Below are 16,532 nucleotides of genomic sequence, written 5' to 3'. Positions count from 1 at the left end.
TTGCCCTTTGCAGTGGTGATGAGGATCAGGCTCAAGAGAGAATAAACAAGTTAGCCAGGATACTTAAGGAGCAAGAAGTAAGCTCCAGTCTCCGTGCTGCAGGTGTTGGAGTAATTAGCTGTATCATACAGAGGGATGAAGGGCGAGCTCCCATGAGGCACTCCTTTCATTGGTCAGTGGAGAAGCTTTATTATGAGGAAGAGCCTCTTCTGCGTCACCTGGAACCACCTCTATCCATTTACCTTGAATTGGTTTGTTATTTTCTGACTCTGGCTTACACTCTGCTCTACCTTTTTTTTTATTTTTATTTTTAAATAATAATAAAATAAATTTCTATTCAGTATCCACTCTTTAGCTGATATCGAGTTTACTAACATTTGTTCTAATCCAGGACAAGCTGAAAGGCTATGAGAATATAAAGTATACTCCATCAAGGGACCGTCAGTGGCACCTATACACTGTTGTAGACAAGCAATTACCAATTCAGAGGATGTTTCTCAGAACACTTGTAAGGCAACCCACAAGCGAAGGATTAACTTTGTACCAGGGGCTGGATGTGGGAACAACCCAAACCCAATCGACTATGTCTTTTACTTCTAAGAGCATTTTAAGATCCTTAATGACTGCAATGGACGAATTGGAACTTCATGGACACAATGCTACTGTCAAATCTGACCATTCCCACATGTACCTTTACATTTTACAGGAGCAACAAATAGATGATCTTGTGCCATACCCTAAGTAAGCATTTATCTGTATTGATGCCCCTTTTCTTTTAAGATATTGTCTTGACTTTCTTTCATAGACCTCACTGTGAAACGTTTGGCAGGAGAGTTGTCATAGGTGCTGGGCAGGAAGAAGCTGGAGTTGAAAGGATCCTGGAAGAGCTGGCACATGAAATTCATGCATCTGTTGGTGTAAGAATGCATCGGTTAGGTGTCTGTGAGTGGGAAGTGAAGCTTTGTATAGCATCTGCTGGACAGGCCCATGGTTCTTGGAGAGTGGTTGTTGCAAATGTGACTGGTCACACCTGCACTGTGCATGTAAGTGTATTCATTTATAGTTGTTCAAAGACACGTCTTCCACCCACCACATTTTTTCAATTATGAGCACCTTGAAAAGCTGGCTATAAACCAGTTAAGTTAGAGTGAGATAATAATTGAGAGTTAGTTGTACAATTAATTGTATTTTAAATCCATAAATATGGGCCTTAATTGTATTTTGTTTTATATCTTTCAGATATACCGAGAATTGGAAGATGCCAGCAAACACAGAGTGGTCTACCATTCAAAATCTGCCCAAGGTCGTTTGCAAGGTGTACCAGTAAATGCACACTATCAGCACTTGGGAGTACTTGATCGGAAGCGTCTGTTGGCCAGGAGAAGCAACACTACTTACTGCTACGATTTCCCACTGGTAATACTGTCAAACATGATATTTATGTTTTTCTTTTTTCTTTTCTTTCTTCTTAAATGGTGTTTTTCTTCTTCTTCTCTCTTAAATGGTGGGAAGGTAGATGTACAGCTTAAAACATGTTATTGATGAACTTGCAGGCATTTGAGACAGCCTTGCAACAGTTATGGGCATCCCAGTCCCAGGGCATTAACAGACCCAACGATAAAGTTCTTTTCAAAGTCACAGAGCTTGCATTTGCTGACAAAAGAGGTAGCTGGGGTACTCATCTGGTTCCGGTGGAGCGCGCACCTGGAGAAAATGATGTTGGAATGGTAGCCTGGCGTATGGAAATGTCTACTCCCGAGTTCCCAAATGGAAGGACAATTTTGATAGTAGCAAATGACGTAACCTTCAAAGCTGGGTCTTTTGGCCCAAGAGAGGATGCATTCTTCCTTGCAGTGACTGATCTTGCTTGCTCTGAGAAACTGCCCCTAATTTATTTGGCAGCAAACTCTGGAGCTCGTATTGGTGTAGCTGAGGAAGTGAAAGCCTGCTTTAAGATTGGTTGGTCTGATGAATCAAGTCCTGAGCGTGGTTTCCAGTATGTATATTTGACTCCTGAGGACTATGCACGCATCGGATCATCTGTGATAGCTCACGAGTTAAGTATGGAAAGTGGAGAAACCAGATGGGTTATAGATACCATAGTCGGGAAGGAGGATGGTTTGGGGGTTGAGAACTTAACGGGTAGTGGAGCCATTGCTGGTGCATATTCAAGAGCATATAAGGAAACCTTTACTTTAACTTATGTGACAGGCAGGACTGTTGGAATAGGCGCTTATCTTGCTCGGCTCGGGATGCGGTGCATACAGAGGCTCGATCAGCCTATAATTTTGACTGGTTTCTCTGCATTAAACAAACTTCTTGGTCGGGAGGTGTATAGTTCCCACATGCAACTTGGTGGACCTAAGATTATGGCAACCAATGGAGTAGTTCACCTGACAGTTTCAGATGATCTAGAAGGGGTATCAGCTATTTTAAAGTGGCTGAGCTATGTTCCTTCCCATGTAGGTGGCGCACTTCCTATTTTGAAACCTTCGGATCCTCCAGAAAGACCTGTTGAGTATTTCCCTGAAAACAGTTGTGATCCTCGTGCAGCCATCTGTGGTGCTCCAAATAGCAGTGGGAAGTGGCTGGGTGGTTTATTTGATAAGGATAGCTTTGTTGAGACGCTAGAAGGTTGGGCAAGGACAGTTGTTACAGGAAGAGCAAAGCTTGGAGGAATCCCTGTTGGAATAGTAGCTGTTGAGACCCAGACTGTGATGCAAGTTATCCCTGCAGACCCAGGTCAGCTCGATTCACATGAAAGGGTTGTCCCTCAAGCTGGGCAAGTATGGTTTCCTGATTCGGCCACTAAGACATCTCAAGCATTGTTAGATTTCAACAGGGAAGAGCTCCCACTTTTCATTCTTGCCAACTGGAGAGGGTTCTCAGGTGGGCAGAGGGACCTTTTTGAAGGCATCCTTCAGGCAGGATCAACCATAGTTGAAAATCTTAGAACATACAAGCAGCCTGTTTTTGTCTACATTCCAATGATGGGTGAGCTGCGTGGTGGGGCATGGGTTGTTGTGGACAGTCGGATCAATTCAGACCATATTGAAATGTATGCTGAACGGACAGCCAAAGGAAATGTCCTGGAGCCGGAAGGGATGATTGAGATCAAGTTCAGGACAAAGGAGCTGCTGGAGTGCATGGGTAGGCTTGATCAACAGCTGATCAATCTGAAGGCAAAACTTCAGGAAGCCAAGGGCAGTAGAGTGCATGGAACTGTTGAGTCTCTACAGCAGCAAATAAAAGCCCGTGAGAAGCAGCTTTTGCCAGTCTATACTCAGATAGCCACCAGATTTGCAGAATTGCATGATACTTCTCTGAGGATGGCTGCCAAAGGAGTGATCAAAGAAGTTGTGGACTGGGGTAACTCACGGTCTTTCTTTTATAGAAGACTGCATCGTAGAGTCATCGAGGGATCATTGATCAAGGTCGTGAGAGATGCTGCTGGTGACCAAATGTCGCATAAATGTGCAATGGACTTGATCAAAAAATGGTTTTTGGATTCTGAGATTGCAAGCGGCAGTAAAGATGCTTGGGCTGATGATCAAGCTTTCTTTACGTGGAAGAATGATCCTGCAAACTATGAGGAAAAGCTACAGGAGCTGCGGGCCCAGAAGGTATTGCTTCACTTATCGAAAATTGGTGATTCGGCATCAGATTTGCAAGCTCTGCCTCAGGGTCTTGCAGCCCTCCTACAGAAGGTAAACCTTCAGATCATAATTTCTTGCTTAATTGAATAATTTATCTCCTGGAAGCTGGTCTGATTGGTGCAATACAATGCAGGTGGAGTCCTCAAGCCGAGCGCAATTGATCGGGGAACTCCGGAAGGTGCTCAATTGATTAAATGATTTGCAGAGCAAAGGCAAGTATGATCCATAACTCCCTATGTTGTTTCTTGGATCATACGATAAAAGATTAACAGCCTCAGCCAGAAGTGAGAAGGCAATGGCTACTTGCGTTGAGGCTTCTACCCTATTCAGTAAATGATTTTTACTGGTGAAATAAAAATTCATTGGTTAAATGAAGAAGTGGGAGGAGCTATTCTGATCAAATTATGTTGTTACGACAAGTGTACATTTTGTTAAGTCTGTGAGTTAGTCCTTTAATTGTTTTAGAGGAGATCAAATGACCTTAGAGGCCTGTTTCATGAGTTTCCTGGATGGTTGATCAATAATTCTCTTGTTGCATTGTTCTTGTGACATTATGTAAGACCTGCTAATTCTTCTTATTTATGAATACGAATACTTGAGGTTTTATGCCACTCCTAATATTGTTGGTACAGCTTACTGCTTCATAGTGACAAAGGTTTGAGAAACTTATTTTTACTATCTTATGAAGCCACCATCATCCTGGTCTCCATCCATGGTATGGAAATCAAGAGTACAGCATAATAACAATGGTGGGCACATTGTATATTTTCCTTTCCTTGCCTTTCGGTGTGAAGTTGGGCAGGGACCAGATGTGACTAGACCAATGATAATGTCATTAGTAGAAAAATGTTTGGGCTCAAACCCACATAACCAGACATTTCAAGAAACATACAACAAAGAACTTAAAAGATGCTCATGTGATATAGAAATAAGGCGTTTGGATCTCATCATCACAACTCTTATTCCTCATGCATCCCCACAACATCCAAAGCAAATGAGCAAGTTGTGTTTTTTCTTTTTGACTTTGTGCTCTTTTTTTCTTTTCTTCTCCCTATCCTTCCTTCTCTGTTCCCTCGGTTTCACTTTCTCTTTCTCGTCTCTCCTTTTCATCTCCTGCACTTGTTTCCTCCTCTCCTTCTCCTGTTTCTCCTTTTCCTTTCTTTCATTTTCTTCTCTTTTCCGTTTCTCTTTCTCTCTTTCCTTGTCTTTCTTCCGCTCGTTCAATTCGTCTCCCTTCGATTTTCTTCTAAAGTTGAACCGCATTTTGCTTGGGAGAGAGCTACACAGTTCTGTTTTTGACAGGGGAATCAATATAAAGATTTGTTTTCCTAGCCGTCCCCCTCCGATGTCTACAACCTCTAATGTTTCTTAGCATTAATTACTCGTTGCCGCCCAAAGGTTATTTTTGGATCATTGATATGAGGAAACATGGAAGGAATAAAGGGACAACCATGTAAAGATTCGCCCAGCACCACTTCAATATAAAATAATACGATTCGATTCTCGCTCGCCACTCTCCAATGCCTTCAAATAGTGTAATGCCAAGTAGCTAACTTCAATAATCTACAGCTATGAGCTATCTACACAAATCATTATTATTAAATAATCTGATAATCGAGAGAGAGAGAGAGAGAGAGAGTGAGATGGAGATAAAATGCCTTACATGTCAACAGCTTACGGCACTTCTTTTGTTTCGAGGGAGGGTATGTAAAATTTTCTTTTGTTTCTATTCTGCTTTTATTAACACCAATATGTCAAGTGGTTGAGGCAACTGAGGACGAAAGAGGATTCTTACATTTAAGGAACGATGCCAAGCCCTGGTCATTCAGTGGGTGGGGTACCAACTGAATCTATGTAACTCACCTCTAACTGGCACTCAAATCTTCTAGTCAGTACCATTTCCACTCCTGAATACAAGATTATGGCAATGACTTACAGAGCAGCCGGATTGATGGATACGGCACTATTAGTTGTGGGGGGCAAAGAAAAACCAGTTGAAAAGCTCAGTGCAACCATGCAGAAGAAACTTGCCATACACTATTCGATTAGACAGTTTTTTACTGCTTTTAAGTTCATCATACATCTAGAGTTTACATGGAAGAACAGATGCCAAAGACGCTTCATCTGGAAAAGAAATTCTCCTCTATCAATATTTTGTCAACATGGTTTTAAATCTACATAAATCAGGGGCTTTGCTTTGAGCAGGAAAAAAAGGGTCCGCGGGAGAAAGTCATACTGCCAAAACCAACCCTCGAAAGTAATATACAGACAGGATCTTGCAATTTATATAAAATAATTTACTAAGTGTCGTGCACAAATTGTCAATCAATGTCTACTTACCAATACAGAACTTGCCAAAGATGTTGGTCAAAACTTCTTCAGAGATATCTTCTCCACTTATCTGGCCAAGGGCCAATGCGGCTTCCCTCAAATCAATTGTCCAGAAGTCAAGAGGCATTTCCTCCTCTATAGAGGATATCAACCTTGCAAGAGCCTCCTTGGTCCGAACAAGTTGTTCACATTGTCTCTGATAATTCATCAATAAATTACGCATAAATCAATCAAACCTCAAACCATTCTAATTATTTTAAGTTCATTTTTTCCAAACAATCAGATCATTTTGTTCAAAAATATTATTACAAACTGGATACATGTTAGAGCAGGATACATTGCCTCATGCAAGATTTTGGTGAATGTGACTCCTTAGCATGATGTATTTTGTGTACTGATATATATTCCCACTAACATGAACCATATCATGGCCTTCTAATCCATGCACATCCAGAACATCACTTTGGAGAATACCTCCTTGACTGAACTCAATATTAGGGTGCAGCTTAGGGGTCTAGATGTTAGTTGAGGACCCAAACATTAAGGTGCAGCTTAGATGGCCTAGATCTAGTTGAGGACCCAAATGTGATACTTGATATTCCCAAACATATATTAATGATATGAGCAATATGGTATTTAAGTTGATAGTATGCTATGCCAGCATCATTTTGATCATGGTACAAACTAGTATCTTTTTCTTTTTTGATAAGTAAAGAGAAGTATTGTATCTTGGAAGGCTCATTCAGATGGTTTAACATCTGTGTATGTCATTTGAGTCCCTTAAAAATACATTGTATGCAATCTACTCACACGGAATTAAATTTCTTAGAAGCTTATCAACCGGAAGTTTTGACAGAAAACCCCACAGTAATGAATAGACTTGATAATGCAGGGAGTCATGGCCATTGGGAGAAGGAAACAGTTGGACTGGAAAAAAAAAGTCTCAATTCACATTCATGGGAAGTATACCTGGTTTACAGTCCATCTGTGCCCCCCTGCAGGAATCTTGTTGAGACCAACAATCTCTATTATTGCTGACTCCAAGTCTGATATTCCTTGGCCGGTGACTGCACAAGTGAAAATGTGCTTACTGAAAGAGTTTCCCTTCATAAACAATTCGGTGCATGCAGATGGAGCACAATCTATTTTGTTGACTACAAGGATCACTGGAGTAGAAGATTCAACAAATTTCTGTATTGCCAAAAAACCGAAAGAAATTGTAAGCTCCCACAGACAGTTTAATTTGTCCTTTAATAGAATAGCAAAATTAAGCTATGGAGGAAAACAATAATGACGACATGCCTGTAAATGAATGTCGATGTATTCAATTTGTTGATACCAACCAATCATCTAAGGTTGGGGTGGTATTGATAGAATGACCTCTTTTGGTCCAAAACAAACATTTCATTGTCATGAAAAAGTACAAAGAATGATGAGAAATCTTCCTCCAAAACCATCCAATAAATCTAATAAAAACTTCCATGTGTGACCTTTGTTCACTAAGAGCATTCTATGAATACTCTTTTAAATCCTTCTGTAACCTGAGTCCGATTTGGTCTAGAAAGTGAACTAGTATAACCCAAAAAACACATGGAAATTTGGTCTAGAAATTCTTTTCAAGATTCTGATGTATTAGCTATAAAAATATACATGATATATATAATACACATGCAAGCGCGCACAAACACAGATAGAGGGAGAGGAAAGCAAACCATCACAAAGCAATGAGTTCATAAGCAAAATAAACTTAATTCTTATAAAAAAAAAAGAACAAGAAAAAAAGAAAAATGAAACTTAGGTATTAAAGTTGAGAGAGAAAATGGATAGCTTGTGAAACCTTATTGGATATAATCCTGTTAAAAAGTTTGGTATCTTGTGATGTCCACCCTTCTAATGCACTTATTGTCATGATAATGACATCTGCACTGATAGCAACTGCTTCGGATCTCTCTACACCTGTTAAAGAATTATCAAAGAAATCAAGAGACATCATTGATATAGCAAGATAAACTAACAGGTAATGAATCCTAATACATACACAAACATAATCAATGCATTTTACACCCAACATAATTATCAGCTTGTGATCATACTTTCAGAATGCTTGATTAACAGTCTATTAGCTTTGTGATTGGAAATCAAACAAGTTATATGCACAGGATACCACATAGTTAGCTAACTAGGCAAGAAGTAGCCAATTGACCTAGGTGTGGGTAAGTTAATAGATGGTGACTGGGCCGCATCTATATCACTTTTATCTAAGGGATAGGAAAGCAGGAAGAATGTTATTACGATACATCTTCATAAAATCATTAGCTTTTATTTTTAGTTTCCATTATTTGCATGTGTTAAAAGATTTCAAACAAAAAGGCCAAACTTGGAATATCCATGGGAGTTTTTCACCAAGGCATGCTTTGATAACAATCTATTTAATCTAGGGTTTTATATGAAACTTTGCATCAATTTTAATCCTGATAGTTTAAAAAAAATCCAAGTTTTCCAAATGCTGCAATTGTACAAACAAGAAATAAATTGTCCATTTGTTCGGATGTTCAATGGAGTGGATTAATCTATTTTAGTTTCAGATAACATGTAAACAAACATTGGTAACTTAAATATGGAGACATATAAATTCTCTCAAATCCTAATCAAAAACAGAAAATTATAATTACAATAACTTGGTTTCTCAACTCCCTTTCAGAATATCAACTTAAAGAGTTATAGGTGTTAATTTTTTGCAGAAAGGATAGCCTTACCAATCTTCTCCACAATGTCATCTGTTTCCCTAATACCTGCTGTATCAAGGAGGGTGACAGGGATGCCATGAATGGAAACACTGGCTTCCACCACATCCCGTGTGGTTCCAGCTACCTCTGTAACTATTGCTCTCTCACTCTGCACGCTACAAAGAAAATATTGTGTTCAATATGATGTCATGGTACAAATCATAATGCAACAAGGGCAAGCCTGCAACTTAGGTAGGTTGGGCCAGGTTATAGGTCAACTCCAAATTCAAATTGCTCTGGTCAATCATGATTAGGCAGGTTGGGAAATGCTAGAAAGATCACAATTAATATTAAATTAAACCAAACATCCTAATATTTGCAATATTTTTAAAAAATGAACTATTTCAAAGTATGATGATATAAAGATAACAGTAAAAACAATTTATGCTAAATTAAAAACATCCAACAATTATTTTCTCCTAAAATGCCATAGATCAAGAAAAGATATGATATGCAAAACCGCTTTCATGATATTGTGGTAACAAAACCCCAATCAGGTACATTTTGGGACAGGTTTCCTAGTTAGAGATGCCTATTAATTAACAATCCAATCCCCATACACATCATTATTGGTCCCTAGTCACTTAATTTTAATTGAAGGAAGATCTAGCAGAATCAGGTACTAGATTTTCCCTTTCTAAAAACAATTTTAGTTTTCATGACAAATCTACTTACGAGTTATGACATATGAATTGCCTTATACAATGATATAATGACTTATGCTAGCATAAGAGCTGTAATTCTGTATGGTGGTTTGGTGGACAAGGTTCCACAAAAGTCGTGTATCTGATGCTGACATAACATGGAATTTGCATCAATACACAGAGCAACTTATTAACTCCAGCACAGCACTTTTGTGCATTAACTTTTTTTCTAGGAGTGCAAAATTAAAATGAATACTCAAAGTTGGAGATATTATAAATTTAAAATTTTCCAATACATAGCCAATGATGCATTATAACTCCTCAAGTTATCAAGCAAGCATGAACAGTATAAAAATAAGCACCAAAAAATAACTCGTTACAACATACTTTGCTCCATGCATTAAGAAGGCTGGACTTCCCAACATTTGGACGTCCAATAATTGCTATCTGCAAATGAAAAGAACCCACTTAAGTTCATATTTGCACTATACAGGAAGCAGGATGTTACTGACATAACCACATTGGCAGTTCAAATTGCATATATGAAATGATACCAATTGAAAAGATATTTCCATCTATATGGGTTGAACTTGGAAATACAAAATCTACCAGAAGATACAATAGAAAATACCTGCCATGTCTAAGGTTTTGAAGTTCAAACCCAATCAGCACATTCATATTTATTCAGGAGACTATGTAGTAGTTTTAGCACATTTATAGAAATAGGGCTGTAAGGAGGGATGTCATGGCTGTGATGGTTGAGGAAAGGTTGTAGAAGGAACTAAGTGAATCATTATTACTGGGCCCCATAAGAGAAATTTTGTTGAACAAGCCTCCAAGATAAAAAAGTTGAATAACAAAACATGAATCGCACCACATAAGAGTGAGGGAGTCAATGCAGTGCATAGAATCAGCTTCTTCCTAGAGAATGTGATGAATGAAGAAATTAACATCTTTTACACATGCAAGGAAGAGTATTACATAATCTCTTTACCACCTGTAGTCCAGATTGCAGTAGCTGGTCATAATTGGCAGTCTCCAATGCATTCTCCACATCTTGTGACATGGAATGTATTTTATCCATAATGAGATTCAAGTCCAATGGTGGCATCTCGTCATCAAAATCTAATCGAGCTTCAATTTCAGTAAGCAACTCGATGCACTGTATTCTAAGTGATCTAACCAAAGATGAGAAACCTCCCTGTCATAGAAATTGTGTTATCCATGGCTGTTTATTCTACTACAAGGTACAACATACATAGTTAAAATAACAACAGGTGTTCAGAGGTCTATGGTTAGTTCAAGAAATAAAGCACTTAGCAGCATAAATTAGATTCCAGGAAAGAATACATACCTGAATTCCTGCAAGTGCTGCATCTGCAGCAGCAATGGACTTGGCTGAAATTAGTTTTCCCACATTTTCAGCTTGGGAGAGATCTAATCGACCATTAAGAAAAGCACGAAGGGTGAACTCGCCTGAAAAAAGATAAAACAAAGGTGATTCAACATAAACATCTATATCAGACTAAGTATTAGATAACATTTTATACACTTACGAAAGGCAACTTCATTATTTCAGGTATTAGACATTCTTGTTTACGCATTCCTTATCTTTCAGCTGGTTCTAAGAATTATCTGCATGCTTAAGACTCATCATATGACCAATATCTTAAATCGTACGAAAAATCCACAAATATGCTTAAAATTTGACAACCTTGAGTTCACAAAGACAAATTACATACGAGAACCATAGTATTGACCCATCATAGGCTCTCAAAATACTCAATAAAGTGCAACAATGTACTCAAGATGTATAGAAAGGATGCCAAGTGGCAAGCAAAAAAGAAAAAAAAAAAAGAAGGGGCAGCAAAAAACCAAAAGCCCCCCTTACATAGCCCCCCAACAAATCTATAAAATCTATCATGGACATAGAATCCCCATCTAGATACCTCCTAACTTGCAACAAAGGATTACAAAAAACATGGATTTGAGCGCCTGGTCTGACTTTGCTTTGAAGTGATCTCCAATTTCTCCCCTTCCATAATGACAAAAACACACACAAAGGGACCACCATCAAAACCCTCTCTCCCCCTACTTATTTCTCATGGGAATGGAAGTACTAAGTGTGCTCATCACAAGGGCTGTTGAAGGGGGTTTCATCCAAGGCTGCAGGATAAGGAGAGGAAGAGAGCAGGCCGTCAATATTACTCATCTCCTGTTTGCGGATGATACAATTGTTTTTTGCGAGGCAAAGAAAGAGGCGTTATTGCATCTGAGCTGGATCCTCTTTTGGTTTGAAGCAGCCTCAATTTTGAAGATTAATTTGGACAAAAGTACGGTAATTCCGGTAGGGGAGGTGGAAGGGGTTCTTGAAATGGCGGTTGAAATTGGGTGTAGGGTGGGGCAGCTGCCTACTGTTTATTTGGGGCTGCCCCTTGGGGCGCCAAATAGGGCCTCTTACGTATGGGATGGGGTGGAGGAGAGAATGAGGCGAAAGCTTGCTCTTTGGAAACGTCAATATTTATCCAAAGGAGGGAGAATTACTCTTATAAAGAGTACGTTGTCCAGCATACCTTTGTATCAAATGTCGGTATTCCGTATGCCTAAGACAGTGACAAGAAGGATTGAAAAGCTCCAAAGAGACTTTTTGTGGGGTGGAGCCAATGGAGGGAACAAGGTTCATTTAGTCCAATGGGAGATGGTGTGTGCGGATAAAGGAAAAGGTGGATTGGGTCTAAGGAAACTTGCTGTCTTGAACAAAGCCCTCCTTGGCAAATGGATTTGGAGATATGCGCGTGCTAAGGAGGAGCTTTGGAAAAAAGTGATTGAGGCCAAGTATGGACAAGAGGAGTTTGGGTGGAGGACAAGGAAAGCAAACGGGGTGTATGGAGTTGGAGCTTGGAAGGAGATTTTGAAGGAGTCCACTTGGTGTTGGGAAAATATGGTTTTCAAGGTGGGAAAAGGCAACAGAATAAGGTTTTGGACTGATCGTTGGTGCGGTGACAATGTGCTGTCCCAAGGCTTCCCAAATCTCTTCTCCATGGCTGCCCATAGAAATGTCACAGTGGAGGAATGTTGGGGCCAGAATGTGGGTCAAGGAGGGTGGAATTTAAGGTTGTTAAGGGACTTTAATGACTGGGAGTTGGGCTTGGTGGACAATCTCTTAATTGTGTTGAGGGATTATAGAGTAAACTCGGAAGATGATTCGGTATATTGGAAGAAAGGCGAGGGTGGTCTGTTTAAAGTTAAGAAAGCATATAACGTGTTGACAAATAATCAAGGAGTGGATTTTCCTCATAGCAATGTTTGGGTGGACAAAGTTCCAACCAAAATTGCTTTCTTTGCTTGGGAAGCTACTTGGGGGAAGGTCCTCACTTTGGATAGGCTCCAGAGAAGAGGGTGGCATTTACCTAATTGGTGTTTTTTGTGTGGGTGCGAAGAGGAAACAATCAATCATATACTAATACATTGTACAGTGGCAAAAGGGTTGTGGAACATCATTCTTGCGTTGTGTGGTGTATAGTGGGTCTTTCCAAATTCTGTAAAGGAGGTCCTTAGTAGTTGGAAAGGTTCTTTTGTGGGGAGAAAAAGGAAAAAAGTGTGGAAATCAATCCCGTTATTCATTTTCTGGTCTATATGGAAGGAAAGGAATAGGCTAGCCTTTAAGGGGGGAGTATTGGTTTTTCAGAAATTAAAAACTTCGTTTGTATACAATGTATGGGGGTGGGCTAAAGTGTACATGGATATGGAGTCGAATTCCCTATTACGTTTCTTGGAATGGTTAGCCTCCAAATAGGGTTTGGGTCGTGTTGTTTTTTTGTTAAGGGGGTGGTAGTCTCGTATACTTCCTGTATGCCTTGAGGCTTCTTTGCCTTTTTTATATATATATATTCTGCTTGCTTATCAAAAATAAAAAATAAAAGCACCATGGCACCCTAAGAAAGTTTCTCTAATCAAACAAGGCACACTTAAGCAATCCTGAATGAGGAAAACACCAATCGCCACTTAGGCTTACATCCTGACATTCAACAGGCGTCAGGCCCAAACAGCCTCCCTAATCACTTTGTAAAAGGAGGTCTCTTCTTTTATAACACAAAGAAAGGCCTTCTTATTTTGTCCCACACAGCCAGCCACTCCAGAAACAGATTGGGCCCCCAACTGTTGATAACTCTTCACACCCTCCAACCAACCTACTAAAACTTACCGCCCACCCCACTTTCCTTTCCCTTGTTTGCACAGTGAGCCATGGGCTTGTGTGTCACATTTAAACCAAGTTTCTCAGATTCTTCCTGAAGCATTTCAGCAACCTTTTTAGATTTCTTTTCCTCAGCTTGGGACATGTCCACAACTCTCCTTTTCACTGGCATCTTCCTTTCCCCCACTTACTCTCTAGAGTGTAGCTCATGTACCCCATCTTCCCAAACATCCATGCCCCTGCTGCCTACTTTGAAAACAACCTTTGACAACCATGGTGGAATTTCCCAACACAGCTAGACAGCAAATAGAAAAATCTCACCACCAACTACATTGCACCCAGAACTTTCCTCCCATCAGACTTCACCAAAGATCCTTTTCCATTGAAGATTCTGCCTCAAAGCAGTGTCCTCATCCACAACCACAGAGCATCTCTCACTCTTCTAAATAGCTCTCTGTTCCACAGATGCAAAGGTAGCCCCAGTAATCTCAACCAAACTTCTTTCACATAAAACCCTGATTGGAAGCACCCCACCTTTAGGGCCCATCTATCCAAAGACAACACTTTGCCTTTAAAGCGTCATGGCACTCTTCTAAGAGTCATCTCTAAATCAAGGACCTCTCCAAATTCAAATAAGATGAGGACACCCCTATGCGAAGATAGGCACACATCCACTCTCTAGTTGCCAATTTTGGAAGGCCCACATGCTAATGCAGATAGCCCTAAAGCTTAGTTAGAGAATTCCCCCCATCTACCCACTATGTAACACCACATGGACTCCACTCTCTGATTCACCTCTTTCTCACCTAGCTGAATCCACACTCTGTGCCTTCTTCTCCACCACTTTTGAGGATCCCTTCTCATATGAATAAGCCTTCCCATCATAGCTGGGGAGCCTCCTAAAAAATTAAATATATAAATAAAGATCACTCGTCTAGGAAGGATAGAATACCCCCAAGCTATGAAGCTTCTTGGCAGGAGTAATACATCCTCCTTTAAATTCCCATTTGGGAACACCAACAAAAATCTTTTTGCTTTCCCAGTGCACACGGAACATTGGAGAAAGCATCCTGCACCATTACTTCACAACTCTAGACAGTACACCCTTCCCCCTTCCATCCAAACTTTGCAGAAAGGTTCTTCAACTTTGTTATTGCAATAAACTTCCATAACTTCTAACAGTCAAGAGAGAACCTCTCCTTATCCAGCAGGAGAAGTCTCTGCCTCTTTTCAAAACCCTACCTTCCACCTGTCCATTGAACTTTTCTACAAAAATCTCAAAAGACTTGGTTTCCAGTCCAAACCAGGCCTTTCCACCCATAATTGGCGATGGAGTTTCAAGATCCTAAGAAATCCTACCATAAGATCCTAAAAAATCAAGTTCCCATATAGATGTTTACCCAATACTGATGCTTAGCACTTAATCTTGTGTAAAATTTTCCAGTCATGATCTTAAATCTTACTTCAAATCTTCTCATAATGATGGTACTCTCTCATTGAAGTTTGAACTTCTCACAAAATTTTAACTGTTGAATACAAAAACTAATTCTGTTACTAGAAGATACTATAAAAAAGCTAACCTGGTTCTGCAAGCCTTGCCCCAGATTCCAAGCAAGCTCTCAACACACGGCGTAAACACACTTCACTGCCATGACACTGAAGCTCAACCACATCTTCACGAGTGTAGGATCTTGGGGCCAACATTGGTATGGCTAGAACCTAGGAAAGGAAGAGATTCACAAACACCCATTAAATACGCACACATGCCCTTCCTCAAATTATAAACAGAAGTACTAGATATGGACCAACTTTATTTCATAGTTTAAAGAAACTCTATAATCAGATGCATTTTGCCCACGGGAGACTTGATCAATAAGAAGCATCAAACTGAAATTCCAGAGTGAGAATAACACCGACAAAACCAGTAGAACCAAAACCTAGAAAAGGAACAGAAAAATGAAATCCCCACTTCTCTTAATTACAGAACAAAGAGCGAGTTTAGAGCTTATGCAAAATATCCAAGAAAATACATTGTGGCCATTGCCCATTTGGAGCTCAAACAATTAGAAACCTAAACTATAATTTCAAAATCAGAATGAACCCCCATTAGAATGAAATTAACCCCAAGTCTTTTGCTTTGCATTCAGTTCAAAAAATGACAATTATCAGAACCATGGTGGAAATTGAAATTGGTTATACCTCGTCCGCCACATTCCCGTGGTGGTCCAAAACGACACCGTACTCCACCACATGACTGGTGGGCCGCCACGAACCCGAACCCGAACCCAAAGTCTTGCCTTTGTTCCTCCGAGCGGGACGGAATACACGGGCAACGATGGCCACTGCTTCTGGTCCCGATAACCGGACAATTCCCACGGCACTAGGAGGACCCCCCAATGAAGTCACAATGGCTGCAATTGTGGTCGTGCTAGTGCCCTCAATATGCTCCTGATTAACGGAACGCGACCCCAACCGCTCATCTTTCTTCAGAACCAGCGTAGTATCTGCAATGATAATTTAAACAAGTCAAGATAGGGCTCCGCCTGTGTAGGTATGAATTAAAGGTACAGCGAGAGGGAGCGGCTACCAACTTACCATTGGGGGTGAGGTGGAGATGGGGTACTAGGGTTTTGGAGTGAGTGTGGTAGGGTTTAAGAGAGGGAGGGAAGAGGGAATATAGTTTTTGAAAAGTAGGGATGGAAAAGAGCGGTTGTAAAGAGGATCTTGTGGTTGGTGATGATGAGGAGAGCCTTGGAGACATGTGGAGATGACTGATGAGATGCCGGATCGCTGGAAGATGCCCCATTTTTGCCTTAATTCATACTCTCACATCTATATTTATAATTTATGTGAAGATGAAAGCATACCTTGGGTGAGTCTGTCTCACAGGATTATGTGTGTGCAAGTTACAAAAAGCGAA

The 16,532-nt window shown here is 40.1% G+C and overlaps 2 protein-coding genes across 5 annotated transcripts in view; one reads left to right on the top strand and one right to left on the bottom strand.

Annotated features, from left to right (window-relative positions):
• Positions 1-4,267, top strand: part of LOC117906120 (acetyl-CoA carboxylase 1-like) — a 15,911-nt gene extending 11,644 nt beyond the window's left edge. For all 3 annotated transcript variants that reach the window (XM_034819076.1, XM_034819075.1, XM_034819078.1), the window contains exons 27-32: positions 14-251; positions 392-741; positions 830-1,043; positions 1,240-1,416; positions 1,554-3,707; positions 3,790-4,267. In XM_034819076.1, coding sequence (XP_034674967.1) covers positions 14-251; positions 392-741; positions 830-1,043; positions 1,240-1,416; positions 1,554-3,707; positions 3,790-3,846 — 3,190 coding nt within the window. In that variant the 3' untranslated portion in view covers positions 3,847-4,267. The remainder of the gene's footprint in view (positions 1-13; positions 252-391; positions 742-829; positions 1,044-1,239; positions 1,417-1,553; positions 3,708-3,789) is intronic.
• Positions 4,067-16,532, bottom strand: LOC117906121 (tRNA modification GTPase MnmE). 2 transcript variants are annotated; one of them, XM_034819079.1, is made up of 11 exons: positions 16,208-16,532; positions 15,812-16,116; positions 15,193-15,331; positions 10,772-10,893; positions 10,415-10,618; positions 9,805-9,864; positions 8,744-8,882; positions 7,825-7,943; positions 6,957-7,178; positions 5,997-6,183; positions 4,067-5,563 (listed from the first exon to the last, which is right to left on the bottom strand). In XM_034819079.1, exons 1-11 carry the CDS (start codon positions 16,416-16,418, stop codon positions 5,478-5,480), a joined length of 1,794 nt encoding a protein of 597 aa, XP_034674970.1. In that variant the 5' UTR covers positions 16,419-16,532; the 3' UTR covers positions 4,067-5,477. The 2 variants fall into 2 exon arrangements, with proteins under 2 accessions (XP_034674970.1, XP_034674971.1); XM_034819080.1 differs by lacking the exon at positions 4,067-5,563 and adding an exon at positions 5,676-5,780 and having other exon boundaries at positions 16,208-16,516.

Source organism: Vitis riparia, chromosome 18 (assembly GCF_004353265.1).
Source record: "Vitis riparia cultivar Riparia Gloire de Montpellier isolate 1030 chromosome 18, EGFV_Vit.rip_1.0, whole genome shotgun sequence".
NCBI classification, from domain to species: domain Eukaryota; kingdom Viridiplantae; phylum Streptophyta; class Magnoliopsida; order Vitales; family Vitaceae; genus Vitis; species Vitis riparia.
This window is presented reverse-complemented; position numbering and strand designations above follow the sequence as displayed.

Bases quoted from the DNA above. Each gene is read 5' to 3' on its own strand.
- LOC117906121 (XM_034819079.1), bottom strand. From the start codon at position 16,418: ATGGGGCATCTTCCAGCGATCCGGCATCTCATCAGTCATCTCCACATG. The intron at 16,117-16,207 runs GTAAGTTGGTAG...TTATCATTGCAG, and splicing joins TCTCCACCTCACCCCCAATG to ATACTACGCTGGTTCTGAAG. The intron at 10,619-10,771 runs GTATGTATTCTT...TTTCTATGACAG, and splicing joins CAGCACTTGCAGGAATTCAG to GGAGGTTTCTCATCTTTGGT.